Here is a 16824-nt window from a genome sequence, read left to right as displayed (position 1 = left end):
ACAGCCTCTGTGCACCAAACATAATTCAGCAACACACGTTTAGATATCACTTGCTTTACAAACAGTAGTTTAAAATGAACAAGACAATATATGCATAGTTTAAGTTTCCATTTTTTTAAATGTCACTGATGACACTCAAAGTGTCAAATATGTAGGACAAATGTGAATTTGATAGAGGACACATTTTGTGACAAACTGCACAGAAATGCTAAATGCATCCATGTTTACATATGATGATATGTGAGCTGCTTGAATAATTGCATTTGAAATGACCGGCCTCTTAAAAAAGAAACGTTTTTTCGTTTAAATTGTGGCCAAGACTTTATTTACATTTTGACTATGAACAAATTCAAGGGAAGAGAAAACAGAAGGGATGTGTTGAAGGTGTAAGTGGGCTGTGGGATGTAATTATTTTCTTATTACTGGGCAAGAAATCTCCATGCTGTCAATCTGCAGCACACAAAAAACTAACTAATTAACTCATAATATGTATTATTCTGTGTATAAGGTTTAATTGCTTGTGAACTGAAGGTGCCAGAATGCTGCTTCAGAACACTTTAACCACTACTAAACCTACAAAGTCAATGAACATCCAGGAGCCATAACATAGACCAGGACAAATCTGCTCCACTAACATTAACAGAAAAATATTTAAGAGACAATCAGCATCAGAAGGAAATGAAAATATGTTATGCAAATCTAGTAAATTTACCTCTACTGACACTTAAAGAATTTGTATTTCTTAATTAGAACAGTATATATATCCCCAACACAACCTGCTCTTTTATACCATAACAGCTGATGTGAAGCATGAAAGAGGAGACGATGAGAGCGAAAATTGGAGAATGAGCGCTTCACTCAGCCTCACAAACTCTGTCCTCTAAGCTTAAAGGAAAAAGAGGTCCTGGAGGAATTGTGACTGATGAAGCTGCTCAGCAGTCGACTCTGTACCCTGAAAGCCGTGATAAACTAGGCTGACTAATATGCAGAGCTTTGGAAGGACTTCTGAGACATGCCACAGATTTATACCGACTTATGCTGTGTGTGAAATCAACAAGCTCTTAAGCTGTGAGAAGTCTTTTTTGTTCTCCCTCAGAAGGAGTATTAAGCTGACATTAGTTTTACTCTTGCTGTGAAAGTCTTAACTCTCCTAATCTTTAAAATAAAGCTATTCGCCACAGCATCAGCATGACTGGGATTCATTACCCACTAGGTGTGGTTTAAGCAAAAAGTTGTTAGATCTTAGAAAGTGATCAGAAAATGCGATGCTAATTACTTTGGATTTTATACATTTGAATAAACTGGAAGGTAGTTGTTAATATTCAGTTTCTGGCCAAGCAAAATTATCACTAGTAATGAAATGCAGACTCCTGGAAAGGTGATCTTTTTATTTAGTTGACTGAAAAGCTATCTGCTTTACTGATTTCTGATATTTTATATTTTTGCTGCTTACTTTCTACAGATTTCTGTTTTAGATCCAGCATTTTAGTCAAGACAATGCATTTGGATGTAAGCCCAAGATCACCTAAGAACACACTCTCGGTCATATATTTTTAACAGTTTCTAAATTATTAATGCTGTTATAATAACATAATTTTTTCAGTCTTGCTTCCACCAAAGAAGACATCAGAACATAGAGGAGAAAAAACACAGAGGTTTAAGAAAGAAAGTAACAATAGCAGAATTTCATTTAGCTCCTTCAGTTTCACTGCCATGACATTGCACTGTTTCTTTCCACGTGGTTCTAGACTCCTTTTTTAATTTCAGTATTTTTTTTTAAACCTTTAAAAGAAAAACTGAAAATATAAAAATCTTTGTAATTTTTTCTGTCCTTGCCACAACTGGAAAAATTGGTTTATCAATTCTACAAAATAACATGGAACATTCTCAAGGGCAAAATTGATATATATATATGCAAAACTTTTAAATGCCACCCAACCTTTAACTCTACCAATTACCTGTTGAAGACTGATGTTATATTAGCAGATTAAACAACATTGGATCTTTGCCACCAATGAAGCAGCGTCACCTAAATTAACACTGCAGGGGATTTTTCAGAATTGGTTCCCCTAAATTTGGTCAGGTCAGAAGAGGCAATGCAAGCTTGGCACCATACTAAATACACATATTTATATAATACAAAATTAAAAAGCATATATTTTACAATAAAATGAATAATTTATGTTTTATACTTTTCAACAGTAACTCCCTTCACATCGAAATCCCCCAAAATCAGTCTGCAATTCAGCGGGTCAGTCTCCCCAGGCCCCTGCCACTGCACCCCACTTGGGTCACATTGCACCTGACCTTAGTGCCTGTCTTGGCGTGTGGTTAACCCACAGGGCAGCAAGTTGATGCTATTTTTTTCCCGCTTCAGGGCAACATCTCCAGTGCAGTTAAGTCAGAGGTCAAAAGAAGCCAGCTGAGATGGTTCAGGCATTTAATTAGGGTGTCTCATATGTGCCCAGAGGCGCCATTTGGCGCTAGTTAAAACTAGAAACTGTTAGGGCCCCAGGTCAGTGGAGAGACCCCCAAGGGCTGACAAACTTTAAACTACAACAGTGGCCGTGTACAAGAGACTTGACCTCCCTCAAGGGGCTCCATCTGACTACACTCACTGCCGTCGAAGTTGTGTACATGATTCTGTTTAAGCAAATGTAATGACAACAAAGAGGAGTTAGAGTAAGACAGTGGTGAGTGGAGTGGAGCCAATAATAATCAAATATTAATCAATAGATCCTGCGCCCTGCGTCCTGCATTCGGATTCACTACTGAGTTGAACATGTGGAGTTAGAGTTGTGACACTAGCAGTCAACTTGTTAGTATAGCTAGCAGGGCGAAAGATCATAAAGCTCATAGTTACAGTATTAACACTTCATAACCAGTAAATAATAACATAATGGTCATGAACACTATAGTAGTTTGAGGGTCTTTCTGTGGATATTTACCTAGGGCTCCATCAGACCCTGAGGTAGACCCAGAACCTGCTCTAGAGATTATATATCTGGCTGAGGAATACCTTGGGATCCCTCAGGAGGAACTGGAAAGCATTCCTAGAAAGCAGGACGTCTGGAATAACCTGCTTAGCCTGCTGTTCCCACTTCATATAACCAGTGGATGGATGAAACAACTTCTCCTGATTAGCATTAGAAAAAACCTGACTTAACCAATACACTAAATAAATGAAACACCATCCTGATTTTTTTTTCTTTCTTTTTTTAACACTAGAGGTTTGACTTCCACATTTTAAATCTCTCTTGTTGCTCTCCCTCTGCAGTAAATTAATAGCAAACACCTGAAGACTTAGATTTGTTCTCTATTTCCACAGCTCAAAATGTTCACATAATTGTAGATGATGGAAACCTTAATACATTTCCACCTTTCCTTGATTTTTTCAGAAAATGTTGTTTTCTTTAGTCACGCTTCAGGCTCACTTTCCTCCAACTCTGATGACTCTGAGCTATTACAACAAACTCACCCCTATACTGCCTTCCTGTCGATACTGTTTCCAGTTGTGCCCTGCGTCGCTGAACATCAGCAGGTAGGCTGTCTGCCAGTCAGAACTGCCATAGCGGCCTTGTGTTGCAACAGCAGTGATTCGTGTCCGCCCACCCAGGTCGACTTCCAACCACTGATATCTGTCTGAACTCAGAGGAGACCAACCTCCAGCTCCTGGGCAGAGGGAAAAAGAGAGAGGGGAGGGAAAGAAAAACACCCTTAATAACCAGAGGAATTGAGAGTTGACTTTTCTATCTCATTATATATTTTTTGGAGCTTCAAAATAAAATGGTTAAACCTTGACAGTACAATACCTTTAAACTTTTCTCAAGAAAGTTAAGACTAAAAGAACACCAAAGGGGAATAAAATCAATTAAATAGTATCAAGAAGCACTAAGCTATACAAAAACATCTGCTGAATGCTTTAAATACAATTTCATAATTAGGAAGAACAAAAAAGCATTCAGGCAAATTTGAGCAAGTTCTTCATAAACTGATTTCATCAAACAAACGTTTTTTTGTAGTACAAGCACCTTAAATGCAAATGCTTTATCAGCTTCTTTCTTTAATGTTTAATTTGGAGTAAAGAGTTTAATCTCTGGCTTAAAATATTTTCTGTGCATAATGAAAGCTGCAACTAAGACATTTCAATTCAAGTACACAATAATTACGCACTGAGCTCATGGGCTCCATATTACCTCCGTACATGGCAGAGGCTCATAATACGGTGAAGACAAGATAAAATCAAAGAATTCTTCCTCCCAGGATGATTTCTCCCTGTCAGAAATGTTAAAGAAAGCTATAAGGCACTGCACCAGCATTTTTCTATTTGGCCTCTACCTCATTATGTTTCCTTTGGAAAAACAAAAGATATGTTTGCATAATTTCACTGACAAACAAGCAAAAACAAAAACAAACAGCTTGACAGGCGAATAATTAAAATACCAAAAGGTGATTTTTATGTTTGCAGTACTGGGTCACGTTCAACTGAAATTAGATAATAACAATAGATGTTACCAAAAAAAAAAGGTTTTTGTATACAAACTATAAACAGATGCTTTTGTTAATCCTGCTTCTCCCTCTTTTAATTTGTTTGCAAATTAGTCATTAACACTTTATCTCAAAAATATCCTGCAGGTTTTGACTACAGGATAATTTAAGGACTAAGAGTCCTGGCCCAGTACTTTTGACCATATAGTGTAAGTATAATCATAGGCAAGTCAAGTCAAACTTATTTGTATTGCACTATTCAGAATAAAGATAATTTAGAGTCCTTAACAGAACGCTAGATGAACACAAACAGATATTTAAAACGTAACACAATTAGACACAAGAGACAACCAACACTAGAGTTGTTTCCCATGTTCGCAGACACCTTGCTATATATATCTGCCGCACTAATAGATGCGACTGTCACTGTGAATACAAGTTGTTTCCACTGAAAGCTTAGTAGAAACAATGTCAGAACAGCAGTAAAACTATGGGAGGATCATGTCCTTTATAGACAGCTGTTTTATTCTGCCCAGTAATGACTGATCTTTAGACCATATGTGGACACAGAGGACAACCTATGAGAGGATCTGTTATGTCTATTTATGTCTATTTATATATTTTGCACTAATGTCTTCTGTAGCCTACAACTGTCCTTGTACACTAAGGATAATGGGTAAAGCAATTAAATAATATATAAATAAAATAATATAAAAAAGTCAAATCTGTCATCAAGGTAAAAAACAAACAAACAATATCTAATGTAACTATGGATATAAACAGTACACAAGTGTTCAAACATATTTTGTTAGTAAGAAAAAAACAATATTTAGCAACTTCCTATTTGATGAATCAGCAACCCCGGTTTGAATAAGATGATTTGTTCTCTTAAGACAACTATCTTATCAAGATAACAATTTGGACACATAATATTTTTTTAAATGTCTTTTTGGACTTCAGGGGTTCTGTAACTCTCAGTCAATTGTGCAGCATCAGTCACTTTTTATATCCCAGGCCAAGCTGAAATTATAATCAAAGCATAAAAAATATTATTCAACACACTGAACAACTTTGTGAAGGTTAAAGGAAATGGTCCTTATAGAGAAAGTGTGATTATACCAAAAACAGCTATAATTCATTCTGATGTTAAAGCAGCTTGTGCTCAATTATATGTGTGTTTTTGGCTGACAAATCTATTGTTCATTATTGTCATTGTTGTTGTTGTTTTTGTTGTTGTTGTTAGAGAGATTAGAGAATGTTACGCCATAGTTCTTTGTTTTTTTGTTGTGTTTTGTTTTGGGTTTTTTGTAGCTCATTCCATTTATAGGCAGCAAAGTATTTAAATCCAGTTTTTCCAAGCTCAGTTTGAATAAGAGGTACAGCTAATGTTAAAGTGTCCTGGGATCTGATATTGTAAGTGCCGTGTTTAATTTGAGTCAGAAAGCGGAGGTAAGCAGGCAGTCTTTGCAGTATAGAGCCTCCTAAATAAACACCGTACATACATGGTTATCACATTTTTCATGGCTGACGAAGAATCACCTGTGATGAGTTGTAAGGTACAGTGATACACAGAATTGAAAGGTTTAAATGTGGATTTAGGAGAATGCATACAGATATCACCAAATATCATCAGTATCATTATCTTCCCAGCACAATTCTTTTTATAATGAAAGACAATGATAATAGAAATATATGAATGCAATGCCTGCTTTTTTGTGAAAAACTTTTGAGTCTGTGATTAAAGCCCGCTGAGTCACTTGGTATCAGTAGAATTAAAAGTTTGAGTTTGAGACTTAAGCAAAAATTAAAGAAAAATCACTCCTGCTCTGCTCACTTAATCCTTTGTATTTTCTCAAGGAGTAGGAAGTTCCAGAATTTTCTCAGAGAACATTAAAGGCCTCCCAAATCCAATTTAATGTAGAAAAAGTTAAATGTTTTTGCATAGCCAGTGATATTACTTTCACACAGCCAACCTTTTTGGAACCAGAATCTGATAGTTCTTCGAGGAATCAATTTCCCTCCAAAAGAGATATTATCATTTTGATTTCCAGCTTTTCTACTTAATTACAGTGAGATTACACATTAGGATTTTGAAACTGACCTCAAAGTTGGACCCTGCATGTTTGTCCAAAGAGACAGATGATTGAATACCCTCATCTGGTAGTTCAGATGTGTTCAATGTCATGGCCAGATCGCCTCAATAGTGACAGCTTCACAATTAGCCGCATGTAGCTAACAACAGTCTGTTTTCCCATTATTTCTGCTATGTGAGGAAAAAAGGGAAAAGATTGAAATGGGGAAAAGCAAGGAATGGACAAAAGACATCAAGCATGTCAGTCTCACTGCATAAATTATGTCAGGCTGAGAAAAACTGGACAGATCTAATTAAAGATTAAAAAGTACTGTTCTTTGTGGACATTTGATCGATCATAAGTTAATAGAAATGGGAAAAAAAGAAAAACATTGGGCTGTCTGATCAGCTGCTTGATTGATTTTTTTTTTTCCAAGATGTGCTCATCTGTCCAAATCTTGTATACCGCAGCTCACCAAACCTATCCAAAAAATGGCAAGTTATCTTGTCTGTACTTGAATGTTGCAGCAATTTCTGTGTGTAGCAATTGAAGCTTTCAGGTTGAACAGATCAGAATTAACGTATTGGGTGAGAGAGAGAGGACCCAAACACAGGACACATAAGCAGGTTTTAAAAAGAAAAGTGAATTGTTGAGTTTTTGGCTCTACAAAAGTCCAACATGATCTGACAAAGAGAATGCATGCACACATGGAGGACATACATGGGGACGTACATGGGGCAGGTGGAAAAAATTAAGTCAGGACAGACAAACCCAAAGACTGGAGCGCTACTGTAAACAAACCACGAGTGCTCTTTTAGCAACTCACTGGTTTTATTCATATGATTCATATCATATGACTGGACTTTGACAGCCCTGTTTCCGTGTATATTCAAAAGAAGGTATAATATCTTATCACATGTTGTGAAATGAATTAAAAGTAGTCATAAATGTAAAAAATATCATTAATACTATTATATGTCATAAAGTAGAGATGTAGTTGGGCGATGAACAAAACTATTTATGATCCGATTGCATCAAACATCATAATTAATTGACACTTTAAAATATTTGATCCAAGTCAAACAGGTCTCATTTTGTTACATTTTGTTTGCTTTGACTCCTCTCCCTTTGCATCTTTTCCTCGCCTCCTCTGATCCCATCTCTAATGGGAGGAACAAAGGCAGGAATAGAGGATATGCTACTTGGGAACTGATAAGGGGGAGAATGAAACAATAAGAATTTAGACAAATATAAAAGCAAACAGTAAAATCTAAACAAGAACCAAAACTTAATAAAAAGTAAACAAGAACCCAGGACTGTGAAGGTTTGGTTTAATATTTGTGACAGTTTCACTGGTTGCAGCGTTTGCTGGTGTCCATGCTGGACACTGGAGAAAAAAAATGATATCATGAAGGTAGGTGATATGACAAGATTAGCATTCTTATGACTATTGTTACTATTGCAGTAAAAACAACAGTAATCATTATTTCATTACTTCTGAGATTTCACAGTATATGATGACATGGCAAGCTACAGTAGGATAAACTTTTCTTCTTCTTGGATGAGATCTGTTTTCAGTGCACCCCTGCATTTACTCTCATCTAATTTAAGTACTCCTGATTAGCCTGCAGTTCACACAGAATTACATGGCTGAATAGGTTGTGCACGTTTCTAAATGTTAAAGCAGTTTTTCTGATTTGATTTTGGTGGGAAATCAGTTAATGATTTAAACAGTTTGTTTCCTTCAGCTCATTTTTATTTATTTATTTTTTTTAGAAATCATAGAAATAACAAACACATGGTAGCTCCATTTTATTTTTCCAATAATTTGTTCCCAAATATTTAAATTAAATTTGCAAAAAAATAATAAACAAAATACAGTAAAATAAGGAAACAATAACTGTTTTAGGATATGAAGAAGGCCAGTTAGAGGTTTAGGCAACATTTGCATACCTAATCATGGTTGCTCACAGGCTAATGCTGGGGTTAACAGTGCAACAAGACTGATGCGCAGTGATTCGAAGCAAAATTAGCAATCCATTTCACTTAAACATCTGTGTTGTTCCATACGAGTCTGCTAAATGTGCTGGTAAATTAACTCTGAATAAGGTGGCTCCTTAGAGAATAACTATAGAGTATGAGGAGTGTTAGCAGCAGCTGGAGGAGACGTAAATGAACAGAAGCTGCTGATTTATTCACTGATTTCTTTGGAGAACAGTTGGGACTTTAAAATAAAAGCAGCTCTGGTTAATTAATCTGTTAACATGGACAAATTTTGGATTCTTTCTAGTTTTTGTGTTAATACTTTCAAAACGAAATGCAATCTGTTAAGGAATCCATAGTAATTCAGCTTTAGATTTAGAAAACTAATAAGGCTTTGTAACCTTAATGATCCCAGCTGTTAGTGCAAGAGATAAGTAAATGAAGCATTTCTTATTATTAGCAATAACTTAAATCCTCACTGATACTAAACAGTAGAGCCTGCAAGATTCTGTATTAGCAAACAGTTAAACCTCTCAGCTCAGAGGCTCCATACTGTCTCATGTTTAAAACATATTGTACACCTTGCATGCAAATCAGCTGTATCTTGCTGTGCATGTGTATATACCAATCAATATGAGTAAGGCCCTATGGTGGGTAACATATTTCCCTAACAAGTGAAAGTTCACTAACTTGCGGGTTGCATCACGAAGGATATCCAGTGTAACAATATGCCAAAACAAAACGTGGAGCCAAATTAAGTACCATAGAGTGACACAGTACACATGTACAGGCAAAATGAGTGCTCTGATTTAGAAATGGTAGTTTCTTGTTTGCACAAAATCTGACGCACATGATTAGCTTCAGTTTCGTTTTTATTCCAAGTTTTATTCTATCTTCATCTCCTTGGTGATTTTTTTTTTAGCCGTGCGGGGAAAAAAAAGAAAAACTAACTGATGTTGTTCAGATGTACTTAATCTTCCTTCAGAAGCAACACATCTTCTGTTATGCAGATCAAACTCGGATCCGTAAACAAACGGAACAGGTTGACAGAAGTGGAGAAACACAGTGGGTGTGTTTGCTCACAGCTTTTGCCATCAAACACACCGAGGAAACAGCAACCTGCAGGCTGCGCTTCCTGCTGTCTTTTAGGTGGTGAAAATCATTCACATCCTGAGTTGTGTCAAAGACAAAGACATCAAATTTCCTTTTTGATTTATGTCTCTGGTTTGAGTGTAAAGCAGCCAAATGATGGTGACTGATGCACCAAAATTTTTTCCCAGTGACCACGTAGCCACACATTCAGTTGTTGACCTCTATCTTCTAATGTGTTTGCAAAATATTCTCTTTGCCGATTAGTCAAATCACAAGGTGTCAGTTGATGTGAATCCAGCTGAAATGTGTCTTTAATGTTGCGTGCTGCACCATCAGACGTGCTGCTGCACCATCAGACGCGCTGCTGCACCATCAGAGCAGAAACAAAGGAGAGCTTCCCTCTACATCTGCTCAAGGAAAACACTGGAGAGTGAAAAAATGACAATGATGCAGCAATAATTTATTAATGTTAAACTTCTAAATTTTATATGTGAATACTTGTGAGTATAGCAGAGGGAGGGATAGAATAGTTAAACTATTGTAACACTCTTTGGCTTAACTACATCACCAACCTTGCCTGTTACCTTTGAGCCTGTTTCCTGAGATGATGAGTAGATGTCATGAAAAATTTTAATCTAAAACAACAAAATGTTGGTAAATGCCAATGAGATGGCAGGATCCTGGGGTTCTGAAGTGCATACATCTGGTTTAAAGACAGCTACCTCTGAGGCGTGTTCAGGAAATTCGCTCAACCCACCAGTGGAATTAAAGAGTGAAAATGAGAATGTTTATCTACAATAAAATCTATACATCTGCGTGAAGAGGATACATTTTAAAAAGTTATGACTTGATCAGAGTGGAAAGGATTCCCATAGCTGGTTACATTTTGCATCAGTGTCCCAATTCTGGTCAAATAACAGTATTTAATAAGATGGAAAAGTTATTGATTTGAATAAGCAGATAAATAAATAAATTATTGCATCCACTCTATTTTTCATCATAGGATTCAGTGGTGAGTCACAGAAATATGAAAAGGTTTCAGAAGCTTTCAAATGCATTATTTGATTTTTATTAGCTTTAAGAAATATATAATATCTTTGACACAATAGGGGAACGCTCTATGAATCTATTTTGGAGGATCGCACCTTCTATTTTAAAAGTCTTGCAAGCCCAGGATTCCTTTTATACTAGAAGGCACTGGTGAAAGCACAGACTGAAATATGAGCATTGAAAATGTCACTTATAATACTTCTTCAAAAAGAGGGGAGGAATATACTAAATTCCTAATATATGAAGTTTCCTATACCTCTGTAACTCTGTCTCATATAGTTTTATATTCAGTTTATGTTATTGTTTTTCTTTGTTTTGTAGGTTTTCTTTAGTATTCTTGGGTTTTTGAATTCCTTTTATTTTGCATCCAATCCATCATCATTCTGTGTTTAGTCTTTAGGATTTGTAGTTTTTAGTTCTCACTACTTTTGTATTTTATTTTCTGTTAGTGTTCAGTTATATTTAAGCCTTTGTGCTTTAGTTTATTCCAAGCTTGTATATGTTTGTATCTTATCAATTGGTTGTCTCTATGTTACATGTTTATATGTTATGTTACTTCCTGTCTTATTTTGATAGTCATTTGTGTTTTGTTCCTTACTTTTACTTGCCCATAGTCGCGTCCAAATTCGTGGGCTGCATCCTCCTGAGGACCCAGCCTTCGCGGTCTATGTGGGCCGGGTCCTCAGAAGGTCAGGTAGGCTGGAAGTAAACGACTGTGACGGTCTAGCCTTCAGATCTGCGTCACCGCTGTCTCGGTGGAGTTTAATAAACTCAGCTGTCTGCTCCTTCCTATCTAAAATATAACAGGACACCATCTCTCACTTCTGTTTAATCGGTTTTCTGTTTGATGTTTATTCAGCTGTGTGAAAACCACCCGGGGGATTAAAAAAGTTTTTTTAATCTAATCTAATCTAATAACTTTAATCTCAACCAAACCGATTTACTCACGAACAAATTAAACACTGAAAAAAGCCCAACAATAACATTTTTAGGTTGTCTAAGTGACTTATAAATTACGTTTAACCTGAGTAGCGAAAGACTGTGGTGATCTGAAAATGATGTGCCGGGAGTTGTGCCGTTTTCGGCGGCTTCAGTGACCCTCGAGCTTCCGGCTAGCTATCGAGCTGGTGGATAACAGACGTGTCCGAAGACGTTTTGCAAACATGTGATATCTTGATAAACTGAGCATATTTGAAGTTTACACAGCTACATTCTCGCCTGAAAATATGTTAAAAGTTTATTTTGTGACCCAGAAAGAGTAATAAAAGTAATTTTAAAACTTAGTACCTGTCATGATCCGGAGTCTGTGACTCCGTGTTTATGTTTTAGTTTATTATTATTCTGTGGTTTTGGTTACCTTGGGTGTTTGTACTCTTCTGTTTCATGGTTCATGTTCCTATGTTCTGTGTCCCCCAGTCTGTGTTAAGGTTGTGGGTTATGTCATTACGATTACGTGTATGTGTTTCCTGTTTTACTTTGAAGATCCGTGTCTGATCTCAGTGTGTTCACTTTACTTTTCCCCTGTCTCGTCAGGCCGGATTACTCCCAGCTGTGCCCTCCTTTTGTGTCTCATTCCCTCGTTATCCTTCTGTGTATTTAAATCTTGTGTCTGCCTCTGTTAGTTGCTGGTTTGTCTGCCTCTCTCCCGCCGTCATCCTGTGTGGTTTTTCCCTATGTTCTCTTTGTCTCCCTGCATCTTGGTTTCTTGTCTCAAAATTTCAGGTTTGTTTTTCCTTAGTTGTTCCCAGTTTAGGCTTTCTTAGTTTTAAGCTCACCCTCACCATCTCTGTTTGTGTCTACTTTTGCTAAATAAACTCACTTGCACCAGAGCTGCCGCATCTTGGGTCCTAAATAATTCACACACGGCTCGCCCCGGCAACCCGTGACAGTAGCGGCCAACATTGTTGAAAACTGGAATTGGTTGAGCCGCGCTATGAATTCTGGGATATGGTAGGCCACGAAGGACACACCGACCCATCCTTCAAATTCGGGGAAAATGAGGATGCATTTGTCGGCTGCATTTGAGTCTACGAATTTGGACAGCCTTCGTCGCATCGCTGTGACGTAATTGGCCTACAAATGCGGCCTCAGGAGGATGCAGCCTGTGAATTTGGACACCCCCCATGTCTCATTTTCAGACTTGGTTCAGCTGTGTCTTGTTCCCCTGGTGTTTCCACTCTGTCCTAATTAACTTAGTGTATAAATAGCCATATATTTCCTCTGACCTCTGTTAGATTTTTTTTTTTTTTTTTTTTTTTTTTGGTGTCCCTTGCTTGGTTGTTGTCCCTCATGTGTGCTGGGTGACTTTTGATTCTGCTGTTTATATTTGTTTTTTGGATTTGTGACTGACTTCTATAATCCAACTAATTTAGGTTCAGGTTGTTTATTAAGTTTTGCCTTGAAACCTCTTAATTTTTGTCCCTTTTCCACCACTTACAACACTGGTTATATTCTAGTCCATGCATTTCTAACTTCTAGCCTATACATAATAATAATTTCTTGTTATTAGCTTATTCTCAAAGCTCCCAGTGAAGTTATTCAGTTGAGTTTAAAAACCACACTGAGAGCACTAACAGGGATGAGGGAGAGAGATCATATTTCTCCTAAATGTCAATGCCAGATTTAATTTGTGAGTAGAAGGGATTCAAACTCTTGAATGATCAGCCCATAATATTTAGTCATAGTACATCATAATAGAACACTTCATTCTCAAACTGCAGGCTTACTTGCAGGAGTTTCCAAAAATAAAATGGGAGGGTGAACTTTTAGCTATTGGTCTACTCTGCTGTGAAAACTATTCCTAGTTTGAGTTCAGGAAATTAGGCTTAAAACTTCTTGATTGAGTTTATAGTTAGGGCTGGGTCAGGCTGCAATAGACTGAAACTTCAGAGGGACTCTCAATGACTCTCAATTTTTTTTAAACTCTGCATGCAATCTCTGCCACAACTGCATGTTATTACCTTTTGTCTACTCTGTCCTGTACAGAGGTATTGCTTTTCTTTCCTTTCTTTACCCCTAAGCCTCCAGTGTGTGGGAGGGAGATGACTGCTGCTCCTTGAGCCTTGGTTATTTCAGAGCTATCTTGCTCCCAAGCATCATGCTGTCCTTGTGCAAAAAGGACTGTTAAATCATTGGCATTAACTCTCTAATATTGTAGGTGTTAAGGGGCTTTTTACCATAATATAAGTGTTTGTGAATCTGTGCTATATAGAAAAACTAAACTTTAGTTTATCTAGCTTCTTAACAACAGCTCCTTTTAGAGTTACGCCCTCCAATTTCATATTGACAGTTGTACATGGGTTGCTGAAACACAGCAGTGGATGGAGTTGCTAAAATCTGCAGAATCGCTCATACCACACAGTTTCACACTTTCGTTTGATTAAGTATTAATATGAAAAGTAATGCCTACCTTGTGCCCCAAGTACAACACTTAGGGAAATCCATGTGGAAAGCTAATGGAGTTTGATTTATTGATCAAAAACATTTCAGCCAAGACAAATGCAGTAATTACTGTTACTCACCGTCTCTCCGGTTCAGCTTGGCAAAGCCAGGTCCATGGCTGCCGGATAATTGTGATGAGCTCCTGAACGATGATGGTGGCAGGTTGGATACTAGCGGACTGTGACACACCTCTGAGAATCAGAGAACACATAATTTAAAACAATAGGTGAGCATACACCTTGTCATTGTTGCAAATGTTAAACAACAATAGAGATTAATGTTCATGATTATTGGGCTTTAAGCTGTGTAGTGTTCTCGCCATCTGACAAAACGCATTCATTTAACATAATGGCCAACAGTGGAGTGGATCAGTCATGTCAGGTGAGGCTACTCATACTGTCTAATTCTTATTGACTATATTAAATTGATGCTGAGTGTGGTACGATACAACATTTAGCCTTTCTTTCAATTTACAGACTCAGCAGCATCTTTCAGCTTTACCAGCAACTCTGAGGATTACATGAATATACATAATTACATTTTTACGTTCATTTAAAAAAAACACTTCAAGCATAAGTTCAAGGCAACATTTTGTCAGTTATAAGCAATAAAGAAAAGAAATATGCAGATTTTTGTGCATTCATGTCTGATAAACAGTTATTTAACAAACTAAAATGTTCAGTAATCCGCTGAAGTGACTTGAGGATTGGACTTCAGCTAAATCCTCCTTCTGCTAGATGATCTTTGTGGCCGGGAGCCAAATATCTTAGAGAGCTTGGAGAGAGATATCTCTTGGTGAGATTATATAAATGAAGCATCTTAAGCTTTGTTTAGTCAAGATTTAATCAGACTTGGCCTTTCTGCTTTGATATTGGATTTCTGCCTGTTCTGGGAAGTTACACAGAAAGTTTGACTTTGCTTTCACTTTCATCATTTTAATTGTGCTTAAACAACACGGTACAGAGATATTCGCAATGTAAAAAGTAAAGCATTAAAAATCAAGTACAAAATTACTCTGGATTATAAATAAAAGTACTGACATTAAGGATAAAAATGATCGGAAGCTAAATACAATTGAACTTTTTGATAAAGCGTAATAGGCATTTGTGTGTTTACACAGTTTAAAGATTATTTGCATAAAATGTTTTGGGTTTTTTTTAAGATTCTACTCTGAAAGATCTACATCTGTGCACTTCATCTCCAAACAAGAGCACCTGTGTCTGGCAGCTGATAAAGGGGAGCAACTTAAAGAGAATGCATAATTATAAAAATCTACTAATGTCTCCTTGATACTTGAAAGGACTTCCACAATTGTCTACAGTCAGGTGTTCCTGTTCCTATGACAATTGATGATTTGCAATATATTTTTAGTTTTTCACCCCACCCCTTCCTGAATGAAAGTGCCATCTAGTCTATCTTTTCAATTATCAACTGAGAGAGGTGAAGCTGACAGCTGCATTTTTCATCCCCTTTCAATGTGTATGAAAAAGACACTTAGAGTCTGGACTTGAAAATTAAGGTGTAAACAGATCTTCTTTCGGTGAAACACCGAAGATTAAAACCGTATATATGTTTAGGCATACCATGGTGTTTGTGCCATTGCCTACACAAAACAAAATACCTATATAGATTTCCAAGAATGCCAAGGTTGGAAATTAATATGAAAGAGAGGTATAATGTGTACTGTTTGTGGTTTTGTGTGTCTAAAATTATGCAAAGATAAGAAATAAAGTTTTCATGAGTAAGAGATCATTTGATTCTTTAAGCGGAGAAGTTATTACGTAGTCGGTTCCCATTTCTGTGTTGCTGTCAAAGCTAATTTTGAATACAAGGTGTCCTTTAGCGGCAGTGTGTAGCGACAGTAGTGAGATGGAGAGTTCACTTCCAACTAGTCACATATGGCTGCTCATACGTCACGCTTTCCTGATTTTTTTCAAACATTTATTTAAGGTTAAACCAGACCATGTAGTTTTAGTTAGTTTTAAGTAAAAAAAGAAACTTGCAACACAAACGTCCAAACAGGACATTAACCACAACACCCTGCTAACTTCCCAATCTAGACCTTGTGCCTTAAAACACAACTGTTTTAATTTCTCAGGAAAAATATTGCTGCATTAAGTGCATCAAGGACTAAAAGCAAAGGTGACATTCTACATAGTGAGACAGGTATTTCACAAATAGGCAGAATGTGATGATGCAGGATGACTAGGCGTTGGTTGTATTTCCAGCAAACATATGTGATAAAGATATAATTCAAAACTGCAATAATAATAATCAGTATCTTTGAATATATTGTTACAACTCCTATGAAACATTATAATACAAGATATTTCAGGCATTCTTGAATGTCAACATTTTAATGATTTAAAATATATTTGAAATTTCTCGTGTCCATTTAAAAATAAATTTAAAGAGAACTTCGAGACCTTGTTCTTATTTATTTTGTTCAGTGTCCAGTTATTCATTTATTACATATTTGAAATGCAGCTTTTTGTGGGTTGAAATTAAAGACCTTCACTGAGTTCACCTATGCACATTTAGCAACAGAAAGCACAGGATAAAGCTATAGGCTGAGGAGTGCAATGCTTCTGGAACTGGACCACATTTCCTGGTTCCACTTCTTGAAAAGGGTGACCACTGTCCGGTGTCAATACAGAGGCACTATCCCTAACGTCTATCTGACGCTGCAGAGGTGTGT

The 16824-nt window shown here is 36.8% G+C and overlaps 1 protein-coding gene and 1 long non-coding RNA gene across 2 annotated transcripts in view; one reads left to right on the top strand and one right to left on the bottom strand.

The window, feature by feature from the left end:
* LOC120714413 (contactin-associated protein-like 4) overlaps positions 1-16824 on the bottom strand; it is a 78449-nt gene that overhangs the window by 46544 nt on the left and 15081 nt on the right. The window contains exons 2-3 of the mRNA XM_040000611.1: positions 14207-14317; positions 3479-3672 (exon numbers count right to left, since the gene is read on the bottom strand). Coding sequence (XP_039856545.1) covers positions 3479-3672; positions 14207-14317 — 305 coding nt within the window. The remainder of the gene's footprint in view (positions 1-3478; positions 3673-14206; positions 14318-16824) is intronic.
* LOC120714414 lies at positions 12288-15282 on the top strand. Its single transcript, XR_005691409.1, has 4 exons — positions 12288-12407; positions 14223-14352; positions 14429-14507; positions 14603-15282. It is a non-coding gene; the product is annotated as an uncharacterized LOC120714414 (long non-coding RNA).

The sequence above is a fragment of the Simochromis diagramma genome, unplaced genomic scaffold (genome assembly GCF_900408965.1).
Source record: "Simochromis diagramma unplaced genomic scaffold, fSimDia1.1 OVJJ01000596.1, whole genome shotgun sequence".
Classification (NCBI taxonomy): domain Eukaryota; kingdom Metazoa; phylum Chordata; class Actinopteri; order Cichliformes; family Cichlidae; genus Simochromis; species Simochromis diagramma.
Note: the sequence above shows the minus strand (reverse complement) of the source record. Positions and strands in the feature narration are given on the sequence as shown.